General features: G+C 35.0%; 1 protein-coding gene across 4 annotated transcripts in view; it reads right to left on the bottom strand.

Moving 5' to 3' along the window:
• Nucleotides 1-26,211, bottom strand: part of STXBP5 (syntaxin binding protein 5) — a 110,039-nt gene that overhangs the window by 24,669 nt on the left and 59,159 nt on the right. For all 4 annotated transcript variants that reach the window (XM_039346869.1, XM_039346870.1, XM_039346871.1 and 1 more), the window contains 11 exons: nt 24,000-24,123; nt 21,955-22,033; nt 20,586-20,740; nt 18,938-19,010; nt 17,805-17,952; nt 17,642-17,709; nt 16,929-16,969; nt 16,058-16,278; nt 11,043-11,221; nt 8,354-8,479; nt 6,852-7,003 (listed from right to left, as the gene is read on the bottom strand). In XM_039346869.1, the coding sequence (XP_039202803.1) occupies nt 6,852-7,003; nt 8,354-8,479; nt 11,043-11,221; nt 16,058-16,278; nt 16,929-16,969; nt 17,642-17,709; nt 17,805-17,952; nt 18,938-19,010; nt 20,586-20,740; nt 21,955-22,033; nt 24,000-24,123 (1,366 nt within the window). The remainder of the gene's footprint in view (nt 1-6,851; nt 7,004-8,353; nt 8,480-11,042; nt 11,222-16,057; nt 16,279-16,928; nt 16,970-17,641; nt 17,710-17,804; nt 17,953-18,937; nt 19,011-20,585; nt 20,741-21,954; nt 22,034-23,999; nt 24,124-26,211) is intronic.

Below are 26,211 nucleotides of genomic sequence, written 5' to 3'. Positions count from 1 at the left end.
AAAGCACATAATAGACTTTTTCAGATTTTTAACAAGATTTAATTTGGAAAATAAAATACACAAGATTTTTGTTTATTGAGATCTGTGTATAAATATAATAGGTATATAAAGGGCATATGATTAATCTGAAACATAATACAATCTATGGTACAAATTGCAAACAGAATAACCACTCTCCACCTTTTTAATTTAAAACTCCAGAATTCTCCATTCTGGAGAACTACTGTTTTAATTTAAAAACACCTTTTTAATCTCTGACTCCCAAGCACTCCCTTTTCTGTCTCTGACATTATCTTTCCTTTCTCTTTATAGTCACTAATACTGTGTGGATAGCATATTTTTGTCAAAGTTTTACAAACAGGTTTGTAAAAGTCTTTTCCATGTTAGAGGACAGATGATTAGCATATTAAAGTGAACAGTGCATCCTCAAAAGACGTGTTTTGTAGTCCTTGGTTGCCTCCCCCACACACAGAAAGTACAGACTGGTAATTGAGGGGAAAATTTGTGTGCAGCAAGATACCAGGGGAATGAAGTAGATGATCATATGGAGTGAGGGAAAGAAAATGAAAAAGGCTATGAAGAGCAATGAGGAGGTGAGGGAGGCAGGTGGAACAAATCAAGGATAAGAGAATGAAATAACAAAAATCATCAAGATAGACAGGTAGAAATATGTGCATATCACATACTGTACATAGAAAGTCTCTTCTGGATTTAATTGTGCTGTCAGAAGATTTGGCATATGAGAGTGGCATCTGGTGATGGTCATATAGAAGAAAATCCTAAGTCAACAGAGTTTCTGTTTGGAAGACCCAAGCATCAACTATGCTATCTATTCAGGGTCTCACATTAATCATTTTATGGTAGCCTTGAAGTAACGTTTTTTATGAAGTGTTTTAAAATCCATTACTGTAGCATTTCATGAATGACCAATCCTTCACTATCACTCATTTTGTAATGGTATGTATGATACTTCTAAAAATTTCAAATGAACCCTCAAGCCAAAACGTTGTATTAATATAATATTTCACTTTTATTATGTATTGTCACAGGGCAAACTCAATTGTACATTTTAAATATGAAAAACCCTTAAAACACAAATCATTCATATTGCAATGATGCTTCTTGAATCACAAAAGATACCACAGTGGTTATTGTGATTAAAGACTCTGATTAAAAATAATTCCAGTAATGGAATTTGTCCAAGGCTCTCCATTTTTTTTATCATGAAAGCATAAATTTCATTTTCTCAGTTTGAGACTTTCAAATGTGTGTAGGTTGAAAAAGACTGAAATAGTTTATGCTTCATTTCTATTATAACCCTTTTAATTACACTAAATACTGCATTTACGAAAAAGCAGTATAAATTACAATTTAATGAGTTGTACATAATATAGGTTACACACTTAGGGTCAAATAGTTTTTGCTGATTAAAACAAGATGAAAAGCATATTAAGCAATTTAATAATGGGAATATTATCTCTAACACAGGAAACAAAAACTGTTCATATCTCATCTTCAATTTACCCTTGACAGAGTAAAACTGAACCCAGCACAAAAAATGAAATAGATGTTGGCAGTCCATAGATAAAATTGGGGGGTGGGTGGGTTGTAGTATGAGAGATGCTGAGGTATACTGTAGAACTAGGACAAAAAGTAGCAGTGTATTGGTTAAACTGATGTATTCGGATTGAAATGATCCAGTTGAAACCCAGCTCAACCAACTGTATTACTCTGTTGTTGCCGTGGAGACAAATTAAAGGAGAACTTCCATGTAACTTGCTTTAAATTCCTACAGAAAGTCAGAACAGATATTGGAAACAATATTTATATTGGAAGGCAAAAGCTCTTTTTCTTTATAGTACATTCCCATTGACTATTTCAATTGTGTTTCTCTATTAACTGGTAATTTTCACAGCCCTTATGTCTTTTAGCCTTATGTCTCTTACTGGTAATAAAATGGGGAGAAGAAAGCCAGAATATAAAGAATCCCTTCACTACCACCCCTTTTCAGAGAGGCATATCTGTTTGACTTTGCATGAAGCTGCTGACAGAATAGTAGATTCAAAAATTCCTGGGGCAAAAAAAATCTGAGAAAATTCAAGAACTAATTGGGAGATAAAAAAATATTGTTACATAAACAGAAGCCGTTTCATGATTGAGATGCATATTGTTTGCAGTTAGAACTTTATAATTCAGACATGTCAACACAAGATAAAATAATGAACAGCACTCTAGTCACTTTTTAAAGGGCTGTATGGAACCATTGAAAGTATTTAAAAACAATTACAAAGCAAGTTACAGTTATAAAACAAGTTACATTCTTTCCCCAATATATCCACTGATATCCACTACTAGTTATCAGTAATGTGATATCTAGTTCAGTTTTATGACATCTACAAAAACAACTTGGATGAAGTTACTATGTTTGAACTGAGTGAAAGTTTACTACCTTTATCACAACATTTTTGGTGAAAGGATTTTTTTTCTTTTCTTTTGATGCAACTAACATATGCACTCATTTTATAACTTTGCAATTACTACCAATGGGAGTGATTTTTACCACCTGAAAATCTGCTTTCCAATATTTTTGTCACTTTTTTAAATTCAGGTAAAAAAAATTGGGGGTAAATAATTCCACTTTTCTGGAAACCATATACATTGTAGCTATAGATCAGACATGTCAAACTCGCGACATCATGTGATGTCGCACAACGTATTGGAACGGTTTTGCCATTGCCGGCAATGGAGTGGGCGTGGCTTCCAAAAGATGCATCTGGCCCACGGGCCAGCAGTTTGACATCCCTGCTATAGATGATAACTTGCACTGTATTTTTACTCTATACTGTATATTGCAACTAGACTTAAGAAAACAAAAGCACCCTGAGATAATCTCTTCCATACTGTATTCTGCAGTAGAATATTCTGCACTGGTATTAGATCAATATGATGGGTAAAATAAATGTATGCGTCCTATTTCATTTGAAGTCATAGTGGTACAGAGGTATCTTACTAAAAGAGACTTCAGTATACATCCTGTTGTAATTATTGTGAAAAATATAAAATATTTGACAAATTCAAAGTTACTATGCCAAATACATGCAATTGCTCCTCCCTCATGAAGAAAGCCTTGATAGATAAGCTGTTCGCCAAATCAGAAAGCTTTGAAGAATAATCATTCTTGAGCAAAAGCAACTTTTAGTGAATTCTTGATGGTTTCAGAGAAATTTGGGTTCTTGCTTTATTGACATCTCCTTATTTCACCAAAGAGGGTGGGAAGAGAAGAGATGATAAAAATTTAATGACGCTTAAGAGAAGAATCCAAACCCTTGGCAGGATATATGTTGACCAGCATTATCATGCCAATCTGAGAGAATATAAAGGGAATAGAATCAATGTTGAGTTCAACATGAAAGAAAACAACCATATGACCTAGATGTGTGGTAGAAATACTAGCTTGTGAGGAAACACTATGAAGTCTATTATGGCAGGGTGAAAAACTATAATCTCTAAATGGTAGATTTTACAGGTTTTCCATCCCTCACTCACAGGGATCCAGTAGGAAGAGATTATTTTGGATTTAGCTTAAAGCTGCAGCATTATTTGCATGTATATTTTTGAAAACATAACATTGTTCAATTAATGACAATATACAATTAGTCCTTGACTTACGACCACAATTGAGCCCAAAATTTCTGTTGCTAAGCAAAACAGTTAAGTGTGTTTTGCCTGATTTTACAACTTTTCTTGCCACAGTTGTTAAATGAATCACTGTAGTTGTTAAGTTAATGACACGGATGTTAAGTGAATCTGGCCTCCCCATTGAATTTGCTTGTCAGAAGATAGCGAAAGAGGATGACATGATCCTGGGACACTGCCCCTGTCATAAATATGTGTCAGGTGCCAAGCATCTGAATTTTGATCATATGGCCACGGGGATGGTGTAAAGGTCGTACGTGTGAAAAACAGTCATAAGTCATTTTTTTCAGTGCCACTGTAACTTTGAACAGTCACTAAATGAACTGTTGTAATTGAGGACTACCTAAGCATTACTGAAAGCAACAGCAAATGCCAATTAAATTTTTCCTTTTTCTCTGACCGTTAAGTTTCATCTGGTACAAGGAAACAGGAATGAACTATGTAACTTGGCAGGAAAATTTGTGATAGAAATATTGAATCTGGAAAATGCACCTTATTTACAGGCTTGTAAAGAGACCAGATAGGACACTTTCTCATAGCCTCTTTCTGAAGCCTACACTAGAAGGTACCTGTAATAACTGAATAGTGCTGGTGAAATTTGGCAACTGTTGGCTATAAACCAAACATATCAGCGTAAGTGGCACAAAGAGAGGCATCGGATACAGAGGAACCATGTGTATTCTGTATCTTGCACTAAAAGCATAACAATATGTGTACCTTGTAAATACAAAAATCATTTTTTTGTTCATACAACAGTTGGAAAAGTGCTAACATAAAACAAATCTCAGGAAACATGAATAACTAAGCTGAACCTTAGCATTCTAAAAAGCAGAGACATCACCCTGCCAACAAAAGTGCGCATAGTCCAGGCCATGATTTTCCCAGTTGCAATGTATGGCTGTGAAAGTTGGACCATAAGAAAGGCTGAGCGCAAAAGAATTGAGGCCTTTGAACTGTGGTGCTGGAGAAGACTCCTGCGAGTCCCTTGGACTGCAAGGCGTTCAAACCGGTCGGTCCTAGAAGAGATCAACCCCGACTGCTCTTTAGAAGGCCAGATCCTGAAGTTGAAACTCAAGTACTTTGGCCACCTAATGAGAAGGAAGGATTCACTGGAGAAGAGCCTAATGCTGGGAAAGATTGAGGGCAATAGAAGAAGGGGACGACAGAGAATGAGATGGCTGGATGGAGTCACTGAAGCAGTAGGTGTGAATTTAAATGGACTCCAGAAGATGGTAGAGGACAGGAAGACCTGGAGGAATGTTGTCCATGGGGTCGCGATGGGTCGGACACGACTTTGCAATTAACAACAACAACAAAGCTGAACCTAAATATACTACATTGTCATTAGATAACTTACATATGTTAGAGGTGAGAAGGTTTTTCACAGAGTCTGAATATAAGCTAGAGTGGCCACACATGCAAGAAACAACAGCCAGCATGCCTTAGTGAAGCAATAAAAAGAAAAGACAAGACACCAACATTTTGCATTGGAAGCCAGAAAAATCTACTGCAAAACTTGATTTGAGTAAAATATAATAGAAACAGAATCTGCTAAAAAAATTAAAAAATGAATACAGAAATTATTGCTATTATTTGTCTAGAAGAAAGTTACAAATGCACTTTTATTCAATTACTTCAGTTGATCACAATATAAAGCTACTATAAAAACTTTGAAAAAACATCAATTCTGGTCCTGTCTTCTGGGGCAACAGAAAATATGTTGATTCCAGTTTATATGTGATATTTAAAAGTTGCTAACATATCTTCTCTCAGTCATCTTTTCTACTGGGTTGACTTTAAGGCTTGATTTTCAGATACTTCACCTTTTCTGAATTTTCTCTCATTTGTCATCCTTTTTAAACTGTGATGCCCATAACTAGACACAGTATTCCAAATGGGATCTGACCAGGGCAAGCTTAGAGTTAATAATTACTTCCCAGGATCTGGACTCTATTTTGTTAATGCATCCTAAAATAGCATTTGCCCTTTTAGCAGCAATGCCCCACGGCAGGTTGAATTTAACTTGTAATCAACAAGAACACTCAGATCCTTTTTAAACTATTACTGCCAAGCAAGATCTTCATCATTCTATACATTTTTCCTATTCAGATTTAGAATTTTCATTTTCCTGCCCACTAAATTCCATTCTATTTATTCCATTCCATTCAATTAATTTCATTCAGCCTACTGCTCAAGATTGTTTAGATTTTTGAGTCTTCTTTTTGAGTCTTCTTTCATCTAAACTACTTGTAACTCCTCCCAGTTTGTTATTATCTATAAACCTGATAACTTTAGATAAATTCTCTAAATAATATCATCCAAGTCAATAAGAAAACGGTTGAAAAGCACAGAGACTAGGACAGTGCTGACACTTTACTTGATACTACTACCCTCTAAGCAGAAATGGAACTGTTAATGACTAGTATTTTGAGAAGCCATTCAATCAATTGTAGGCCCAGCTAACATTTAACTCATATTTTACTTTTTTATAAAAGAAATATCATGTGGTACTCTGCTGAAAACTTGCCAAGGTCTAATCACATTAAGACTCTGTACATTATGTCCTCAAAGTTAGCAACTCTATCAAAGAAGGAAACGAAGTTAGACTCACATGATTTATTTGTGGCAAACCTATGCTGTTAATTGTAGCATGCCTATCTTAGACTTACAAACACAGCGGTAAAGAGAGCTACTTTAAGAAGATATCAATAGCCGCCAAGTCTTAGTGAGTAGTGTTCAGCACTTCCAGAATTGTCTGTTCAGACACAGTTCACACTAATGACAGAGAAACTGTTGACTTTTTTTAGCCAATCAAATTTAATATACTATAAGTATGCAATTAAAAAAGAATAAAAAAGAAAGATGGGAGAAGCATTGGAGGTTATGATTGAAGTAGTTAGTTCAGAAATTAGCATGTAGAAATCCATGAGGGAGAATTTGAAAATAATGAGCAGAATATGATAAATTGATACTGTTTAATTGAAAAAGGTGTTAGTGGATGAACAACTTGTACGAGTAAATCTGTCCATGACAATCAGAAGAGAGGTTTCCTAGAAGAAAATCCTACGATCTAGCTTTCATTTGTCATTTTCAAAGAAAAGGCTAGTAATCCACATTTCTAAAAAGCAAAGTATACATTTTTATTAGCCCCTTACCTCCAGAGGGTTGTCTACTTTTGCGTGGAGATCGAGGTTCCCTCCGATAAGGATCATTAGAGCCATACAATTCAATAGTGCCAAGGTTTAAAAGCATGGTCTTTTGAATGTAATCAACCATTGCAATACCATTACAATTACCAAAAACTACTCTGGAAAAGAGTTATTGGAAAAAACATGATTCAGATGAATGTTTTCTACTGATCTCTTAATTTTCCAATATGCACATTTAGACCAAAAAAGTAACTGACAAATTACTTTAATAATAGTAACATGGACTTATGTTAGGTATCTGAATATCAGCCTTTCCCCCAAGGTTTCCTGTACTTATTACATTCTGTTTCTCTTACTCTCTCATCAAAGGTTTTAACTTTTGCAAACACTTCCCTTTAGCTAGAGCTCCAAAATATAGTTTCATCATAATCAGTTTTTCAGACACTCTTTGACTAAAACATAGCAACATATCAAACCAATACATTTTTGATTACAGCCATAGATTTTTGACATAAATTATTGATATCAATCTTTATTTTATGATATATACAGCATATATATATATATATACACACATACATACATACATACATACATATACACACACACGCTATGCCATGGGAGTATTTTGATCGATATTTTCTAGAAATGTAGACAGTTTCACAAAATTAATCATCCATATAAATGAACAGATGTAGCACCAATCAAGTTGGACAATATGAATAAATACTATTCATAATAACCAAGAATGACACTTTAGCCCAAATAATTATTTGTGAATTGAGGGGCTTCTTACATTCTCTAATTAAAAAAGGAGAATATTGAATAGATAGCAATGGACAGAGATGCAAATAACTGTAGGCATCTCTGCTGAAATGTAACTATGTCTTTGAAAATTAGCCAGTAGCTAAGAGGATTGCTTATCCAGTGATTTTTAACATTTTCTGTAGTACTTAAACAGGCTCTTCCTTTTTTTCCCTGTACATGTTCCCCTCATCTTATTAGCATTCAGTTGTTCCCTCTGTCTTTGTCTTTCCCCTCCCAGTACAGTTACACTTTCCCCTTCATCCCATGACTATCATACTTTTTTAAAAATTTCTATTTTTAAACATTTGTACTATAAGAAAAATATATGTACATCTTATTGTTCATGAAAGAAAATGATTGGCATATATAGATGTGGGTTTAATTAAATTTACAAATGTGTGCCTTATTTTAAAAGCAATTAATCTTTTCTGAAAAAATGCCATACACACTTTACATCAATAGTTATTTCTCCCACTAATTACAAAGAAATGCAAAAGGTTGTTATTGTAGTTAAGGGGTCTCTAGACTAAGACTACAGTTCTATTGTAATATATACCAATAGATTAATACAGCTGTACATGATCTTAAAGTATCTGGTGACAAATTACTGAGTTCATTTAGTATTAGAGTGACATAAAATATTGAGTTCATTTTCTAATGTAGCATTTGGGTGAGATAAAATGTAAAACCAGTTTACTTACAATCCATATGCAGAGTTGATTGCAAGACTTGTTATTTGTTGAGGAGGTTCACCACTCACCCATACTAACTGTATAACTAGCTCGGTCTGGTATCCTGGAGACTGTTTAAGGGCAGAATTTTTAACTCTGCAACATAAATGAAAAGTGCATTAATAGTTGGCCTTGGGAATGTCTTAATTTTTTCCCCAAAAGATATCTACAGTATTTCATTATTGGTTTTACATATTTCTGCAAGCTAGAGCAGCTGTAAATATTTACTGAAGAATAGCTCATTGATTTGAAGATTTTTTAAACATCCACAAGCACACATTTAGAAAACATTCATAAAAATGCTCTCTTGTTGAACTTTTATTTATTTTTGTATTTATTCAGTTTTTATCCCATTACAATCTTACACTCTCAGATGTTACAATAAAACATCAAAAGAATTAAAATAACACACAAAGCAAATTGCAAAACAAAATATAACAGAAACAGAAACAAGAGCTGTTCTTACTAAAGATGTTTCAAAAGACTGTTCACAAGAATTCTATTTTTAATAATTCCTTGAAAGCTCCCAAGTAGGATGTCAGTCTGATCTTAGTGAAGAGACCGTTCTGTAGCATTTTCACTATGGGGAAGCAGCCCTTTCCGACTTTAATTGTCCTGACATCCAGGAAATAAAGGACAACATGGAGACCCTTCCTACATGACCATCATGATTTGCAATACAAATGTAATATGCTGTCAATGTTGGTAGATAGCTGTCAGTCTTGTGAGGTAGTCCATGACAAGAAGCAGCTGTATTTTATTGTAAGTTTATATTACAATAACAGTTGTAAAGTTACATTAATAGAATCTTGCAAGACCGAAATTTCTACCAATCCCCTTTACAGTCTAAGAAATTAGTAAGGGTCCCAAGACATTTTCCACATCCACATTCCTACTGTGAGTTATCTGACCATTGCCTTGGCTGCAGTTCTTCCCCTACCTCCTCAAATCACTACAATATTATGGATGTGGGCTGGTGCATTCTGGAGCAACTATGATTTTTAGGTAGTCCTTAAAGGCAGACCTATGTAAAGTGAAGTGCAATAATCTATGTGGATGGTGATAAGAAATTGAGATATTTTTGCTAGGGTCCTACTAGAACCAGGAAAGGACAATTGGCACACTATCAAATATTGGGCAAAGGCTGTCCACCTTGGCTTACACAGGCAGAATCTGCAAGTCTAGAATAACCCTCATTTCAAAAACCTGTTCCTGGAGTGGTAATGCCTGCCTATTCAGGGATAAAACTAGCACCAAAGGAGAATTGTGATGTACAAACAGCAATCCCATCTTGCTTGAATCCAATACTTGTTCTCTTCCATCAAGATCTTCAGAGCCTCCAATCTTTGGAAAAGAACATCAATAACTTCTCCCTGATAATATGGGGGAACGATGTATAATTGGGTATCATCAGCATATCCTATATACCCTGAACTACTGGATTACTTCTCCCAGCAATTTAAAATACTGCAAGGGCATTCCATAAGTAAGGATCCACTGAGCTGACCTCTTCTCCACTACAAAAGACTAAGACTGTCCACAGAAGAAGGAACAAAACCACTAAGAAACAAAGGTGTCAATCCTCTACCTTGTAAGTGAAAAATAGGAGAGAGTATTGTGTATACTGACTTAAGTTGTACAAATAAACAAAAGAAGGTAAGCTCAGAGGTCGCCTGGTCAGATACTACGATCAATAATATTGAAAACTGCCAAGAGATCTAAAACAGCAAAAGGAATTGAATGTCACCTCAGTCTGTATGCAAGCCTGAGCCCAGAATGAAGAAAGCCAGTCTCAGTGACATTCCCCAGAACATGAATATTGGAAGTCAGACAATATTTATCCAAGACTAGGGGATGGAGAATGTCTGAGAGTCATTCTCTTCAGCAAGGGTAGTATTTATTGCCTTCTTCCAGGTAGTTAGGACCTGACCCAAATGTTAAGGGGGTACTAACAGGCTCGCGGATCCACATGGTTGCTCCTTTAACCACCTCTCACAATAGCCAAGATGGGCAGGGGGCCAAGCTACATGTAACAATGGATAGCTTAGACCAGGGGTAGGCACCCGTGGCTCTTTTATGACTTGTGGACTTCAACTCCCAGAATTCCTGGGCCAGCATGGCTGGCTCAGGAATTCTGGGAGCTGAAGTCCATAAGTCATAAAAGAGCCACAGTTGCCTACTCCTGGTCTAGACAGCACTCTGTCCACTTCCTCAGAGCAAACAGTCCAAAAGGAATTCCAGAGAACAGGGCAAAATAATATCCCAGTTATTACCACAAACATTGCCTTTGGAGATGCAAGACTACGTGAGTCTAAGAAATTTTGTGAACAAAGTATTGTGCAAATTGATCACAGCATCCAGGTTCCTATATACCCTTTTCTCAGAAATCAAAAGAATCCATTAGGTGCCTGGGGTGAGCCATTCAAATAGTATTGCCATCCTATAGAGATCATGGTGACTCTAACTTTAACTAAGTAAAGACATGATCTATCCATAATAATTGGGTATCAAAGCCCTTCCAGTTCCAGATGATATAACATCAGTCCAAGGAAAATATGAAATAATATGTGATAAAATACATTGAAGTATGAAGTATTTCCATCAGCTTAAGCACTCAGATAAGCGATACCCATTATTTAGAATACATTATCATACTTACTTTAAACATGGGACATTATCACGAAGTCCATCAGATGAGCTACTGCTAGTGGAGGGATGAGACTGGGGGATGATGGATTGAGGATTGGAACCTGTGCCTGGAGTAGGCAATGGTGGCATTTGCTCAGGATCAGGAGATTCTATATAATTTATTTCATACAATAGCCGTATTTCAAGCATCTGCAAAGAAGAATGAAACAGTATATAAGAAGAATTTAAAATTAGTGATGCATTCTCTTAAAAGCAAATAAATGATTTTGACAATATCCTGGAGCTGAAATGCATCCATCAAACTATTACAAAAATAAATCAGATATTTTATGAAGATGTCACTATGGTTCTAACTTCCATAAAGACTGATATTAAAGAATGCTACTTTCAGGACTTCCGGTTCTGCCTCTCAGCGACATGCCAAGGGACTGTGGGGCTCTGCATCCCATGGCTGGTTTCAGCCTGCCAGGGACCCTAAATGGGTCTGATGTCGCCCCGGAGAGATGACGAAGAGGGATACCCCGATGATGACGGAATGATGGCAGTCGATCTGTTCAATCCAGAGGAAGCCCTTTAACCTGACAGGAGAAAAGCTAGCTGCACACCCGTGTCTAGCCCAAGCTGCTAGCAGCTGAAGTCCAAGAGCACAAACCAGAACAATGAACAGAATGCTTGGAACTGGGTGAGATTATTGATCTTCTCGCTTCTATTTTGTAATTGATTCCTTAGAAAAGATCCCCAAAGTAAGAAAACCTCCGAAAATGAAGGGAGGGGATCACATCCCCACCCCTCCATAGACAGAAACGGCGAATTAACTTCCAAGGGGGAAAGAAATATACTGAAATTAAATTAATATTACTATAGTCTGGATAAATCTGAAAAAGAAGAAAACCCTTAAGATTTTATATCCTAAAGAGTCCTGATGAAATTTTAAAAAAAGAAAAATAATTCTTTGTTTGAAAAAGTTGGAAAATGAATAACTACTGACATCTAGAACAATAGTATAATACTGACTCAGAAATTGACAAGACACCCCGAAATAAAGAATAATTTGCTCCCTTGAACTTTAATAACCCTCAACTAAATAGAAAACTACTGAAAACAAAAAAAGAAAACATACTGGGCCACCCATAAGCTTAAGAAGTGTCTGCAAAAAAACACAACAACCTTTAACTGTTGTCTAAGCTCAAGAATTGTTTTCAGAGAAAGAAAAAAATTGACTCTTAGCTAATCTTCTAGGGGAGAATTTACTGGAAGGCTTTAAGGTGGTGAAACATTTAGCTGCAATTCTGACTGGTTGATAATTCAAAGACCTCTGAACAGAAGAATTGTTATAAAACACTGCTTTCACTGATGCCTTGATAATTGGAAATGCATTGGATTACAAAAAAACATATATAAAGCTAAGAACTATATAAGATTTGGTTATTTGGATTTTACGATTGGCTGATTTGTTAAGGCTAAACACAGCGACTATGGTACCAATGAAAGACTACCTGGAGGGAGGAGACAAAATGGATATTGCGTACTTATCTAAAAGTGACAGGAAACCACACCTAATATTCCCTTCTAAAGGACCTAGCCTGGAACATCAGAGATCTGCAGGAGCAATACTCCAAGATGAGACAAATACTTTCCAAGAGGAAATGTATGTCATGCTACAACAGATTCAAATGACAATGGTTTCAAACCACGATGAGATTAAAAACCACTTTGATGACATATATGAGCACATCTTCAATTTAAAATTACAAATAAAAAACTCTCAGAAAATGATGATAAAGAATGAACAAACAAACCAGATAACAGAACACAAACTAAAAGAAAGTGACTTAAATAGGAAAGCTACAAATCAAGAGAACTACAACTTAAAACAAACAGAAAAAAATCTACAAAATTTTGCCATGACAATGAAAATGGAAAAGATATATCTATCAGAACTTCAAAACAAACTTGAGGATAAGAAAAAAGATTTAATAAAATGGATTATAGAGTTGCCAGGAGAGTCATTAGAGTCTGGGAGACGAAAAGTGTACATCATATACAGCCTATCTTTCTTACTCCCTACAATATTTACAAAAAGAGTTAGATTCAAGAGACCTGATTCAACTTATCAGATGGAGAATTACATGATTAACGCTTGTTTGAATATGTTTAAAAGAATAGATTATTTTGGACATCAAGGAGCTATAGTAAGAGGGATAAAAGACATAAGTACTATAGTATTTTTTATAATATATAAAATGTAAAAATATTGGGATGATGTAAGTGAATGAAAAGTTAGGACATTTAAAGGTAATTAACTTTGAGAGAAAATTAAGTTTAAATAAGAATTTTGAAAACAAGACATATAATGACAACAAAATGACTTTTACAAATATAATTGAAACATAAGCCAACCAGAAAAGATGTTACATGTGGATGTTATAAGATATATAAGTAGTATAATATCTTTATAATGAAATAAGAAAATATTGGGATGGTATAAGTAATTCGATGGTGAACTCATCAAATTTATGACACTAAGCTGGCAGGAATAGCCAACACTCCAGAAGACAGGCTTAAGATACAGAAGAATCTGGACAGACTTGAACACTGGGCCTATCTAACAAAATGAAATTCAATGGTGAAAAAAGTAAGGTTCTACATTTAGGCAAGAAAAACCAAATGTTCAGGTATAGAATAGGTATAGTATATGCTGGCTCAGGAATTCTGGGAATTGAAGTCCCTGAGTCATAAAAGAGCCAAAGTTGCCTATCCCTGGTATAGGGGTACCTTGCTCAATGTGAGAGGGATCTCTGAGTCCTAGTGGACAATCAGTTAAATATGAGCTAGCAGTGTGCTGCAGCTGCCAAAAAAAAGCCAACACAGTGCTAGGCTGCATTAACAGAGGGAAAGAATCAAGATCACGTGAAGTATTAATACCACTTTACAATGCCTTGGTAAGGCCACACTTGGAATACTCATCCAGTTTTGGTCACCATAATGTAAAAAAGATGTTGAGACTCTAGAAAGAGAAGGGCAACAAAGATGATTAGGGGACTGGAGGCTAAAACATACAAGGAACGATTGCTGGAATTGGGTATATCTAGTTTAACAAAGAGAAGGACGAGGGGGGACATGATAGCAGTGTTCCAATATCTCAGGGGCTGCCACAAAGAAGAGGGAGTCAAGCTATTTTCCAAAGCACCTGAAGGCAGGACAAAAAGCAACCGAAAGAAACTAATCAAGGAGAGAAGCAACCTAGAACTAAGGAGAAACTTCCTGACAGTTAGAACAATTAACTAGTTGAACAACCTGCCTCCAGAAGCTGCTTACTAAGCACTAAAGATTGTCATTGTAAAAAAATCAATAAAATATATTAAAAAAAAAGAATGCTGCTTTCAAATCTGAGTACTAGAGAGCTACATACAGGGCAAATGCTTCTAGGTAATGTCATTAAACATTAACACCACTACTTTGAACTGCTACTAAAAGCTTACAAGCCAGAACAGATGACTCTGAAATAACGGAGGTGATTTGGCTCATCTTTGTCAATTAAGCTAATTTCAGCACTCCATATCATTGGAACTCCTATATCATGTTCCCAAGCCTGAAACAGTAATCAAATATTATTGCTAGACAGCCAGAACTAGCTCAGCATCCTACTCTGGTTGAAGACTCATTGTCTACTCTTGTCATTCAACACCAAAGAGACTCCATAAGCATTTCCATCTAGAATAAATGATAGCCAATCAGATTTTTATACTGTATCTTCTTTATACTAAGATCCTAGTTTCCATCAAGTCCATAAACCTGTTCAAACATTCAATAATAGAATAAACCATTTTCTTGGACATGATGAAAATGAACTGACAAAACTAATAACATTTCTCAATTGAAAGCAGCTACAGGAAGTTTTAATGATAATTAGGACAAGAATTTGCATAGCTAAGCAATGTTGTCGTAAAGTGCAATATCATGCAACCATGTTGCCTAGTGACAGCAATCCTGGCAGTCTCTGTTGCTGTCATTAAGCGAAGGTTGCAATTCATTAACTGAGGACCTCCTTGTGATTTTCAGCAAGCAAAGTCAATAGGAAAGCTGGCAGAAATCTGCAAGTCCAAGAAGGCTCACAAGCAAGCTAGTTGGGGGGTCAGTGGCTGCTGTAGTACAAGTATAACTGGGCAGTGGGTGAGTGCTCCAGAGTATGGAAGGGGGCACAGGAGACTGCTACAGCCTGGCACAAGCATGCTGAAAGTGGGGTGAGTGCTCAAGAGGGCAGGAGGATGGTCGGATGGATGCTATATCCTGGAATGAGTTTGGTCATCTGTGCGGAGTGAGAGGGGAGGATGTGTGGGGAACTAGCAGGAATGGGAACGACTTAAAGGAGCTACTTCCCTAATGATTTTCCCATTGACTCTGATTGTAGTAAACTGGCAGGGAAGGTCATAAACGACCTTCATGTGACTGTGGGATGCTGCATAGGTTTGAGCTGGTTGCCAAGTGGCTGGATCATGGTCACATGACCACAGCAGTGCTGGGACAGCCAGAATGTTGCAGACAGATCATAAGTACCATTTGTTCAGCGCCATCCTAGCCTTGAACAGTTGCTGAATGAGTGATTGTTAACCAAGGACTAGCTGTACTAAACTTTCTGTCCCATAGGTACATAGAGATGCCAGAGAGCACGAGAGGAAAAAATGGATAGGGCCTAATGATTTCCTGTGACCAAGCTGTAAGGTAAAAGAAGAAACATTTCACAGACATGATTTAATTGTTAAATTTATCAAATTTGGTTCAATTATACTTGTATTTGTAATGAATAAGGCCACTTATTTCAACAGGTCTTGGTCCCAGGGAAGTAACCACAAAACATAATTATCTCTTTAATAAACTTCAATCTGAAGAACAGATTAAACAAAAATTATGCAAATTAGGTATTGTTATTATATTTTCACTGTTGAAATACAGGGATCTTGATAACAACAGATATGTTAAGTGAATGCCACTTAAATAGAAATAAATTTAAGTGAATGCCATTACCGGAATAACTTCCGTTGTTATTTCTTGTTTGCTGAATCTGTAAACAATGACATGTGCAGAAACTCCTGCTATGCACAGCATCCTGCTTTCTGGACACCATGAGATGATCTGAATGGCATATGGATCTTCATCTACTATGTCAGTGCTTGGCCTATCTTCTTTATTTCGAGATTTTTCAAATACTTTAGCTGTTTTTAATTTGTATAGTACTTGCAAAGTTACTAGGAATAAATTAAGAAATAAACTTGGTTATATGTTTAAATGAAATCATTTTGAGGAGACTATTTCTCCATTTAGAAATAGCACTATTATTCAAGGAAAGCAATTCTGAAAGAAAAAATAGGAATATTATTCAAACAATGCAATTCTGAAAGAGAGGTTACATTGCAGGGTGTTTTAAGTTTCATTAATTTGGTTGACATCAAATATCAATGCACAGAAAGAGCTGTGTCTGAGCTGCATTTATTGTGACAGAAAGATATTCCACCTTATAATCTCTAGTCTGAGTCTCAAACATAACTTTTAACAAAAATAAAGGATTTTCAGCAAAATTACTTAATTTTATATATTAAAAGAATTGTTAATTATGATATGGCACTAAGATAGAATGCATAATCAAAAATTGTTGAGTTTTAAGTCCTATTAAAAATAGACAATTTTGTCATCACTAATTTAAAGTATATTCATTTCATTTGGATCCAAGCAAGACTGAGCAATATTTTAATATTCAAACAAATAAAAAAAGAGACAAGTAATGTCAGTACTATGCCATTCATATTATGCTGTTCATAACAGCTTTTATATGTTAAATGGCTTTGTGTGTTTGTGGGAGAGGAAGTAAGAGCCTTATTGAAAGTGGCAAATGACTCACTTGCAGAGGCATCCCAAAACTTGACCGATCCATCTGCATGCCTATTAAAATATGAAATGTTTTTAAAAGTATGTTTAGAAATTAAAGAGTAGTGAGATTTACTTAGTTATGCTAAATTTATATAACAATTATATAGCTTTATATAGTCATTGGTTTCTTAGCATTGACATGTTATTAGCTCAACAACATAATAAGCAAATTATTGTACTTAGAGTCTTAGATGCAATATTACAAGTATCTTTGTAGTCTGAAGAGAAATTAGACTTGCTTTTTCTTTTCTTCCAACTTAAGTGTGGATAATTTTTTTCTAACCCCCATGGAATACAGTTGTTGAATGCTGAGATTTAACTAAAATGCAAAAAGAATCCCCTCTTTTTATACCATTTTAGAATCTAGAAGGATTAGTTGTCCTTGGTCTCATTAATCATTTAACAGTTTGGAGCCTTTTTGTTCTGTAGAGTAGGGCAAACCAAGGCTACAATCTCAACACTTACTAGAGAATAAGCTCTAATGAATTCAAACAAGATTATTTTTTAAATTGCACAAATTGCACAAGAAGTCAATCCTATCTGTATTGTTCTCAACTCTATTTTTTTGAATACACTAGAATGAACAATGGAGTCTATTAAGACATAACTATAACACGTACATTATAACCAAGATTTTCAACATGTAGTAATGTTCTGTTTGGTACCTATTATTTTATTACTTACCCAGTAATGATAATCTCTGGATAACTCTGTGTGACCAAACCCCAATTTCCACCATTGATAGGCCATTCCTATTAAAAAAAATAATTAAATCATAATAACAGCTGCCCACCAATATATAAAGAACAGTACTTCAGAATATGATATTAGCACTTTTTTTTTTTACCTTTTTACTATAGCCTTGACGCTTTTGTCGTGCACCCACTGAATAAAGTGCTGGAATAAGGTCTACAGGGCAATCAGCAAAATATTCACAACAAGTGACTGGAGATTCATGTATATTCAAGGGATACGGATTCTCAAATATAGGATACCTTTAATGAGGTGTTAAAAAGACAAGCATTGTTATTTTTTACATATTAAATTTGATACTATTCAAACTATTTTTAAGTGATAAAAATATTAAATGAGAAAAAGAAATGAATACAATTATGAGAAGAAATATAGCACTTGAAAAACATAAACATATGGCTTTTTGGCACAGTAGCATCTTTGAAGCATAATCACTACGCCATTACTAGTATTATATATTGATTTATAGTTGTTTGATTCACATGTATGTGTGTTCATTTACTGGTTGTATCTCTAGGCATGTATACTGTATCTTGTGTCAAGGATTTGGGTATCAGTTTGCAAGAAAATATGTGTATGAAAAATGGAGTACAAGAGATCTATTAAAAATACATCACAGAAACATAAGGTTTTATTAAGATTTCAGTTAATGAAATACATTAAAAATATAAGCTTAGAGACTTCTAAGAAGGCTCAACAAAGAGAAAGATCCTCAAAACTGATCTTAAACTCCGTGGTGGTACTTAAAATATGAGCTTGTTTCCATTTGTGTAAATAAATGAAAATTTTAGGTTCAGAAAGTGAACAATAAAATTTGAATTTGTTTAACCCAAATCTCTGGATAAACAAAAAGAAAAAAGTATTAAATAACTGAATGTATTAAAATGTCCCTCTTTAGGATATTCTTCATCCATTATCACACAGGGAAGTTTTAATTACAATTTTCTTTGCAATTACAAATGCTGATACCCATCAGCATTCATGCTTACTTTCAACCAAGTATATTTAGATAAAATTAAAATATCTATAATATGTCATGTATAGTTACTATAGAAATGAGTTCACTAAATTTAATGATGCCAAAACTTCATTAAAATCTTTTTCTTCAAGGAGTCCAATAAACCTAGTTCATAAAAAATTAACCACTATAGAAACAGCATATTGTTATACATGAGTAAGGAAATAAGCAAGAAATAGGTATCTCCATATTATATTTTTACATCTTACCCATTTTGTGCAAGGTCAATAACTACTAAATCTTTTTCTAGGAGAACAACCACAGCGTATGGCTCTTGGAAATCTAAAGAAGATACAAATATTCAAAGAAGACCAATTAATAATTCACATTTGGTAAATATTTAGCCACTGTTGATTTCTCACAAAGACTATAATAAGATACCAGTAAAGCATTAACACAGAGATTATTTCAGTTTGAATATTGTGAATAAATGTCAGAAAATACCAGAATAATTCATGTTTAGTATTTTATTTACTCATGTATTTTTATCACTTTTGTCAAAACTTTATTAATTTTCAGTAAAAATCCCTAAATAGTGTAACATTAATAAAGTAATTAAGAACATTTGAAACTAATCAAAATGAACATAAATAACCACTATTAATATAAAAATCCAGCCACATATACATCTAACAAACCAGTAAAAAATGAACTCCCCAAAACCTCAAAGAAAACTGATGGCTTTGCAGATCCTGGGCAGAATGGATTAAAATCTTTCACTGATAAGGAAAAGCAGAAGAATATAAGTCACAATATTCTTATAAGAATATAAGAATACAAGTCACAATATGACTTGCATTCTCCTCTTGGCCAAATGCTAGGTCCCTCTGCTAGTCTGCCTGATAATCACACGGACTAAGAGAAGCAATTCTGATAGAAAATTGCAAGCAGCACTGAAGCTGTGCAGAATTGGTAAACTGGTGCAACTAAGAAAAGGTCTCAAGAGTTCACATGAAAATTCTGGGTATTCCAAAAGTTTTCATTCCAACACATCACTCCCTAGTTTTCCTTGAATTTAGTATGAAATTAACCAGATTATTCTAATTTCTAATTTTAAGAATCTGGATCATATTTTCCAAGCCACATTCCAAATATCTCTCCATTTCTCCGTAAGGCCTTCTTAGCAATTCCCCAAACACATTTCTTCATTTCTATTAATGTTTATCAATGGAAGAATTAGAAATAACATAGAGATGTGACTCACTTTGGATCTGAAGGTGACAAAGTGCTTCTCAGGAGCCATGGGTACACACACCGTACCTGGCCGTTTTAAGAAGCTGTTATGTTTTCTGATTTAGATGGTAACTGGGCAATCTCAGGAAAGCACATTTTTAATGTGCAGCAATGTGCAGCCATATCCACTCTTCAAGTATCTCCCTTCCCTTCCCCTCCCCTTCCTTTTCTACCAACTTCAGTAACCAAACTCATTGCCAAACAGTTGCAAACAATTGAAATTCAATTGTTATCTATTTTCAACCTTATCACCATGGCAGTAGATTATTCTACGGCAGGCTGTTGGGCGAAAATATTTTCATAAGGGGAAATTTGGATAAATATCTATATAATTTCACGGCCTATAAGTTTGTAAAACTGATGTTGTAAGCCGCCCAGAGTCACCTTGCAGTGAGATGGGTGGCAAACAAATTTAATAAATAAATAAAAATAAATCTGAACTGGAAATGCTATTTTACACAATCTAATTGGAACTTTCCGAATTGCAAGCTAACATGACTGGAACGTTCTGGAATTTAGTTCCATCATTTCTGTTGGATGCTGAATGGAGAATGCTGTTAATGAAGAATGTAATGAAGGAATTCTGGAATTGTAGAACAAAGGAAAGAAAAATAAAGAACCCACCACTGGGGTATGGAGTTTCACACAGGGTTAGAAAATCTACTATTGAGTAATCCATTTCTAGAACAGCAGTGCTCTTTCCATGCATAACAGTTAAACAGGGTCTTCTTCCGACAGTGTCATATGATAAGCCACCTGACAAGATGATAAAAGGCTCTCTGAAAATCAAGACAAATAAATAGTTAAGCCAGTGAAAGATAACATTAAAAAATATGGAACACTGTTGGATTTAGTGGAATAATATACTAAGAGCTCTATGTGCTATGCCTGCTTGTTATACAATATAGGCTTGCCATATGGACTGGACCGGACCTGTATTAAAACAAAAACAATAAAATTGAAAAAAATTGACAGTGCACTGATTTATGAACAATTAATGGATACTCTTTTTAAAAGAAATCTCTTTCAAACTATAATTTGAGCAGTTGAAGAATGTATGTATTTATGTATTTGTTTAAAGTTTTGTACAGCTGCCTTAAACATATCTTATGTAATGTAATCCTGGATGACTCACAAGCAATAATAAAACAGTAAAAGCAATAATAAAAAAATAAAACAAAAGGAAAACCAAGTGCCCAAACACAGTACATTCCACCAAATAAACTGTAGGGATTCCTTGGGCTTCATGTCTTAGTCAAGGATTGAGCAGAGTCACTCCTTTATCAAAGAGGGACTCCATCTAAAATGTACTAAATAAACTTATTAAAATGATTGGTTCTATCCATTATCCCATTATTATATTTCCATTCATGAAATGGAACTTGCTCTTTTTCTGTAACTCCCATGCATCAATAAATTTGGGAATATCACATTTGGGGATTTAATATAAAGTTCTTTGAAATCTTTCCTGAGATGTAACAATTTTGATGGTGATACATTTATAGATGTGGGTATGTGTTTAAATATATAAATTTGGAGAATTTTTTTTACTGCATAAAACTGAAGAACTCATGAATACATACAATCATTTCTGTATTTTGAATGCTTATTAAATATATTTAAATATTTGACACATCTAGTTTGCAAAATATAGACTGGATTCAGACAGAGCAAAAAAAAGAGTCCATTTATAGGAATGCTTCAGCTTAGGGAACATTTTAGATGCAGGAAGGAAGATCTAACTTTTATCTATTTGTTTTTCCTCTGAGGCCTCCAAGATTTGGAGAGACGGAAGATCATTTCACTCAATGTGGGAGAAGTTGCAGGAATATGCAGAAAAAAAATAAGGAATCCACTGAAGTTGCTTTCTTTTTTTCTTCTGATGGAATATCCCATCAAAAGGGCTCTATCCAGGGCAAATCTGGATCATACACTCCATCTTTAGACTCAGTAAATATCCAATCATCATTAAATAATTGTGCCCAATTCTTACCCAATTCTGGTTGTTTTGTATTCCACTTTAAGAATAGGTTTACAGGGTTCTGGCTTCTTTCCATCTTTAACCTGCTTCCCTAAAACAAAATATTACCTTATTTTTATTTAAAATTGATTTGAAAGTTATCAAAATCTTAGAAATTACATTATGATGTTAACAATATTTCCATGTATTAAAAAAGCAGTATGTTCCATATGTTAGAAAATGATTCAAGATTCATTACTCATACGGGTTAAGGCTCATGCAAAAGACCTATTGAGAACAATCATCCCTATTCTCAACTTCTCAGGGTAATTCCTTATTATTAGAGTGGATGGAAATTGAAATTAGGTGGGAGGTGGTGGCTAGGTGTTCCTAAAACATAAATGGAGCATCACTGCTACAGTGAATAAATTATGCCTGTAATGGAGCCTGCCCATTATGGTCGTTAATATTAACTGAATCACTTTAAACCAATTAACCCCATCCCTCCTCTCCCTAATGCATTCGTTAACTGAATGCAGGGGTTGTTAAGTGAGCATGAGACACCTCAGGGATGGGAAAGACCACGGAGGGGGGGGGTCTAGTGTAGGAAAAGACCACCTGATTCTGGCCACCCAAGGCACCCACTGAGATATCTCATGCTCCCCTTCCCACCCCTAAGGGTCCCCGTTGCTGCTTCCTCCACCTTCTCCGCACTTACTTTTCAAAGATCGGCAGAGCTCAGGGCTACATAGCAGAAAAGTGGCCATCTTCTCAGATGCAGATGAAGCTGTTTTCTTTATATCTTGTGTTCTTCCGTCCCCCTTTGCAAAAGCTTTTGGCTTGGAGAATGGAGGCCTGCAGGGGCAAAGGGGATGGAAGCCTTTGCGGGTACGATCTCACGCCCCTGCAGGCCTCCATTCTCCACGCCGAAAGCCTTTTACAAAAGGCACGGAAGTCTTTGGGGGTGCGATCTCACACTCCTGCAGGCCCCTGTCATCTGTGCAAAAAGCCTTTGCAAAGGGGACAGAAGGTTGTGCAAAAACACAGAATCTAATGAAAGCAGCTTCACCAGCATTTGAGAAGATGGCCGCTTTTCTGCCATGTGGCCCTCAGCTCTGCAGATCTTCGAAAGGTGAGTGATTGGTGATGAGATGGGGAGGAGCCGGTGGGTTAGCATTCCAGGGCCAGGGCCTGTTAGGACCCCATGGAAGGGGATAGGCAAGGGGCATTTTGCAGCATCTCTGTGGTCAGTCATAAGGGTGAACAACTGCTGTGGTGCTGCAACATTTGTAATCCTGGGACTGGATTGTAAGTACTTTTTGGGGTGGTGTAACTTTGAACCATCGCTAAGTGAACAGTTGTAACTCGACGACTACCTGAACTTCCCATCTTTCAAAGACTTCTTTGTGTTCAACTGGCTAAAGAGACTATGCATTGGAAAGAAGGATCAGGAAAATCTGTTTAGTCCAGTATTATTATAAGTTTTCAGAAGTGAAGTCATCCCTATGTATTTTATAAGGAATGAGCGTTTATACCTGGAAAATAACCTTCAGTAATTGACACTTATTCAATTGAATAGAATTTAATATAATTTATACCTGGAAAATGGCAAAGAATAAATAATCCTTTTTCCTCACACTAACACTATACTTAAATAAAGGTATTATGTATTAGAACAAAATTAAAATCAGTATTAGTATTTAAATGCAATGAAACATTGTAATACTTTTATATGTAGTAATGAGCTACAACCTAATTCTGAATCATATTTGCTTTTAATTTTTAAAAAGTTAAATTAGGTTTAACAGTAAACAAAATATAATGCAAGACTAGCCATATGCAAATGGTGATTGTTGGTATTACTTATATTAATTTCTTATCTGATAATATGGCACTGAAAAATCTTTTTGTGCATATAAGAATATACAAATATTCTGTAAATCTAGGCGCATTTATTCACTGTAGGCACAATCTGGGGCAAATTCAATAGGATTTACTTCCAGTTTATACACAGAAGTGCAACCTATAATATAACGTACCAACATATTAAATACAAAACACATAAACTGTAAACTTACCATGGGGAGTGATTGTCTGCAATGGCTTAGTAGGGTTCCTTACATTCCATATAGTCAAGGTGCCATCTGAATGGCTACATATAAATTGCTTTCCTTCATGATGCCAAGCTACAGAATGAATTGCCTGAGCAAAACAATAATAATTTAAAATATTAAGAAATATAAAATTAATTAAATTCAGTTACTAAAACAGCATGGTAAAGTAGTCACAGGATTATGGTAGCATTTTTTTCTGAGGAACTTATTTTATTAAAAGACACAACCTACTGTGGCTGCAGCTCATGTCATTAGATCAGTGGTTCTCAACCTTTTTAATGCCGCAACTCCCAACCGGTCGTAAGTCGAGGACTACTCAACCGGTCGTACGTTGAGGACTACTCAACTGGTACAGCACCGTTTGCAGACTGGGACTTTTGGCGGGCTCAGCAGGGCAGAGACAGCCTGGACAATTCCTATTGGCTTTTGAAAGCCAATAGAATTAGACTCTATTCAAGAGAGTCTATTCTATTGGCTTTCAAAAGCGAATAGAATAAAAGGGAGTAGCACAGCTAAGGAAAAGGGGGAAAAAAATGGCGGACTGCGTTGTTTGGCGACCATGAAATGGTCGTTCGACCCCAAATGGGGTCCTGACCCACAGGTTGAGAACCACTGCATTAGATGGATCTGATGACGTGAACGCAGCTCACAAATGCTTACGTATTTGAACACAATCTGTTAGTCAGAAAAGGTGCTGTCAGATTTTTCTCACTACAGACTAATATGGCTTTTCTATTATAATATCTAAAATTAAGCATGGAGGAAACTAACAATAAATTGAACATAATATGCATGCACATGTACATAATATGCATAAAATACCTCCAAGTAGTTAAATTTGGCATAAAACAATATTTTAATACAAAATTAATTCTCAAGGAAAAGTCTATGCATTTAAAGGACACATGTATTATTTATGCAGCTATATCAGTTATATCATTTAATGTCATCTTAGTTAATCATTTAAACTGTTCTAATGCAAATACTTTGCACTGGTAGAAATTAGAAAAGTAAACCTATATTCATTTACAAATGGTTATTTATCACAGCCTGATAGATTGCAGCATATTCTGTGCCTTTTATATTACATAAGCAATATAAATATTACCATCTCAGTTTTACACTTGCAGGTTGTCAGAAAATTACGATGGCCTGGCAGAATTTTATTTTTGCAGTAATATATTTGCCCTGACCCAGCCCACTTAGCTTCTGAAAGATATTTTTAGTTAGTTGTTAAGACCATTATATGCACACTTACTTTCATTTTGAAAAACAACTTTTAAAATCTTTCTTATATCATGAATATAAAAATTTGATGTATCAATTATAACTGCATTATGTGATTATCTATGAAGCACTTAGTTCATAAAACTCATAAAAAGCTTAATTAGAAAAAGTCATAGCATGTTAAACACACACACAGTTCATCAACCTTTATGGATAATTGGAAAATAGACTGATTTTATATAGCAAAAAGCAACCTGATACATACTACACTGAGAATCATTGTAGAAAAAAATTTGCAGCTGAATAATATTTGAATGTTATTTTAATAAAGTTTGGAACAAATCTACTTTCTAAACATATTAAAATGATGGAATTAAACCATAATAAATAAAATATTCTGCGTATTTACTACTAGTCTTAAACTGAAGATTTGAAGCATTACCAATGTTTAACAGGACAAAATGGTAACAATTTTATTAGCAGCTAGAAGCAACAGAATTCTTAAAACACTGTATATGGAACAAGATGCAGTTGGAACAACTAAAAAACTAATATTGTTAAAAATAAGGAAAGAAGCATCACAAATCTATACTATGACTTTAAAATATATACATGCAGCTGTTTTTTTTAAAAAAACACCTTTTTTTCTAAAGCCACAGATTCTTTACACAGTACATTTTTAGAATATTTTTAATATGGACCTAATTTAGCTGAGATAGGCTTTAATAGATCCAAAATTCCTAACAGATTACATTTGACTACGGGACATTGATATTTATAAGCAGTCTGTCTTCTCAGGAAATCCTATCCCTAAAATGGTCTTCTCACTTAAGAATTCTCAATAAGAAATCCCAGATTTTGTAACCTACTAATACCTTCTTTGAGTTCTATGGTTTTATGTATCAGGACATAATAAAAATCATCTGGTCCTTAGCAGTTCTTAAAGGTA

This window comes from Crotalus tigris, unplaced genomic scaffold, assembly GCF_016545835.1.
Source record: "Crotalus tigris isolate CLP2741 ecotype Arizona unplaced genomic scaffold, ASM1654583v1 scf7180000018030.5226217, whole genome shotgun sequence".
Lineage (NCBI taxonomy): Eukaryota > Metazoa > Chordata > Lepidosauria > Squamata > Viperidae > Crotalus > Crotalus tigris.
Note: the sequence above shows the minus strand (reverse complement) of the source record. Positions and strands in the feature narration are given on the sequence as shown.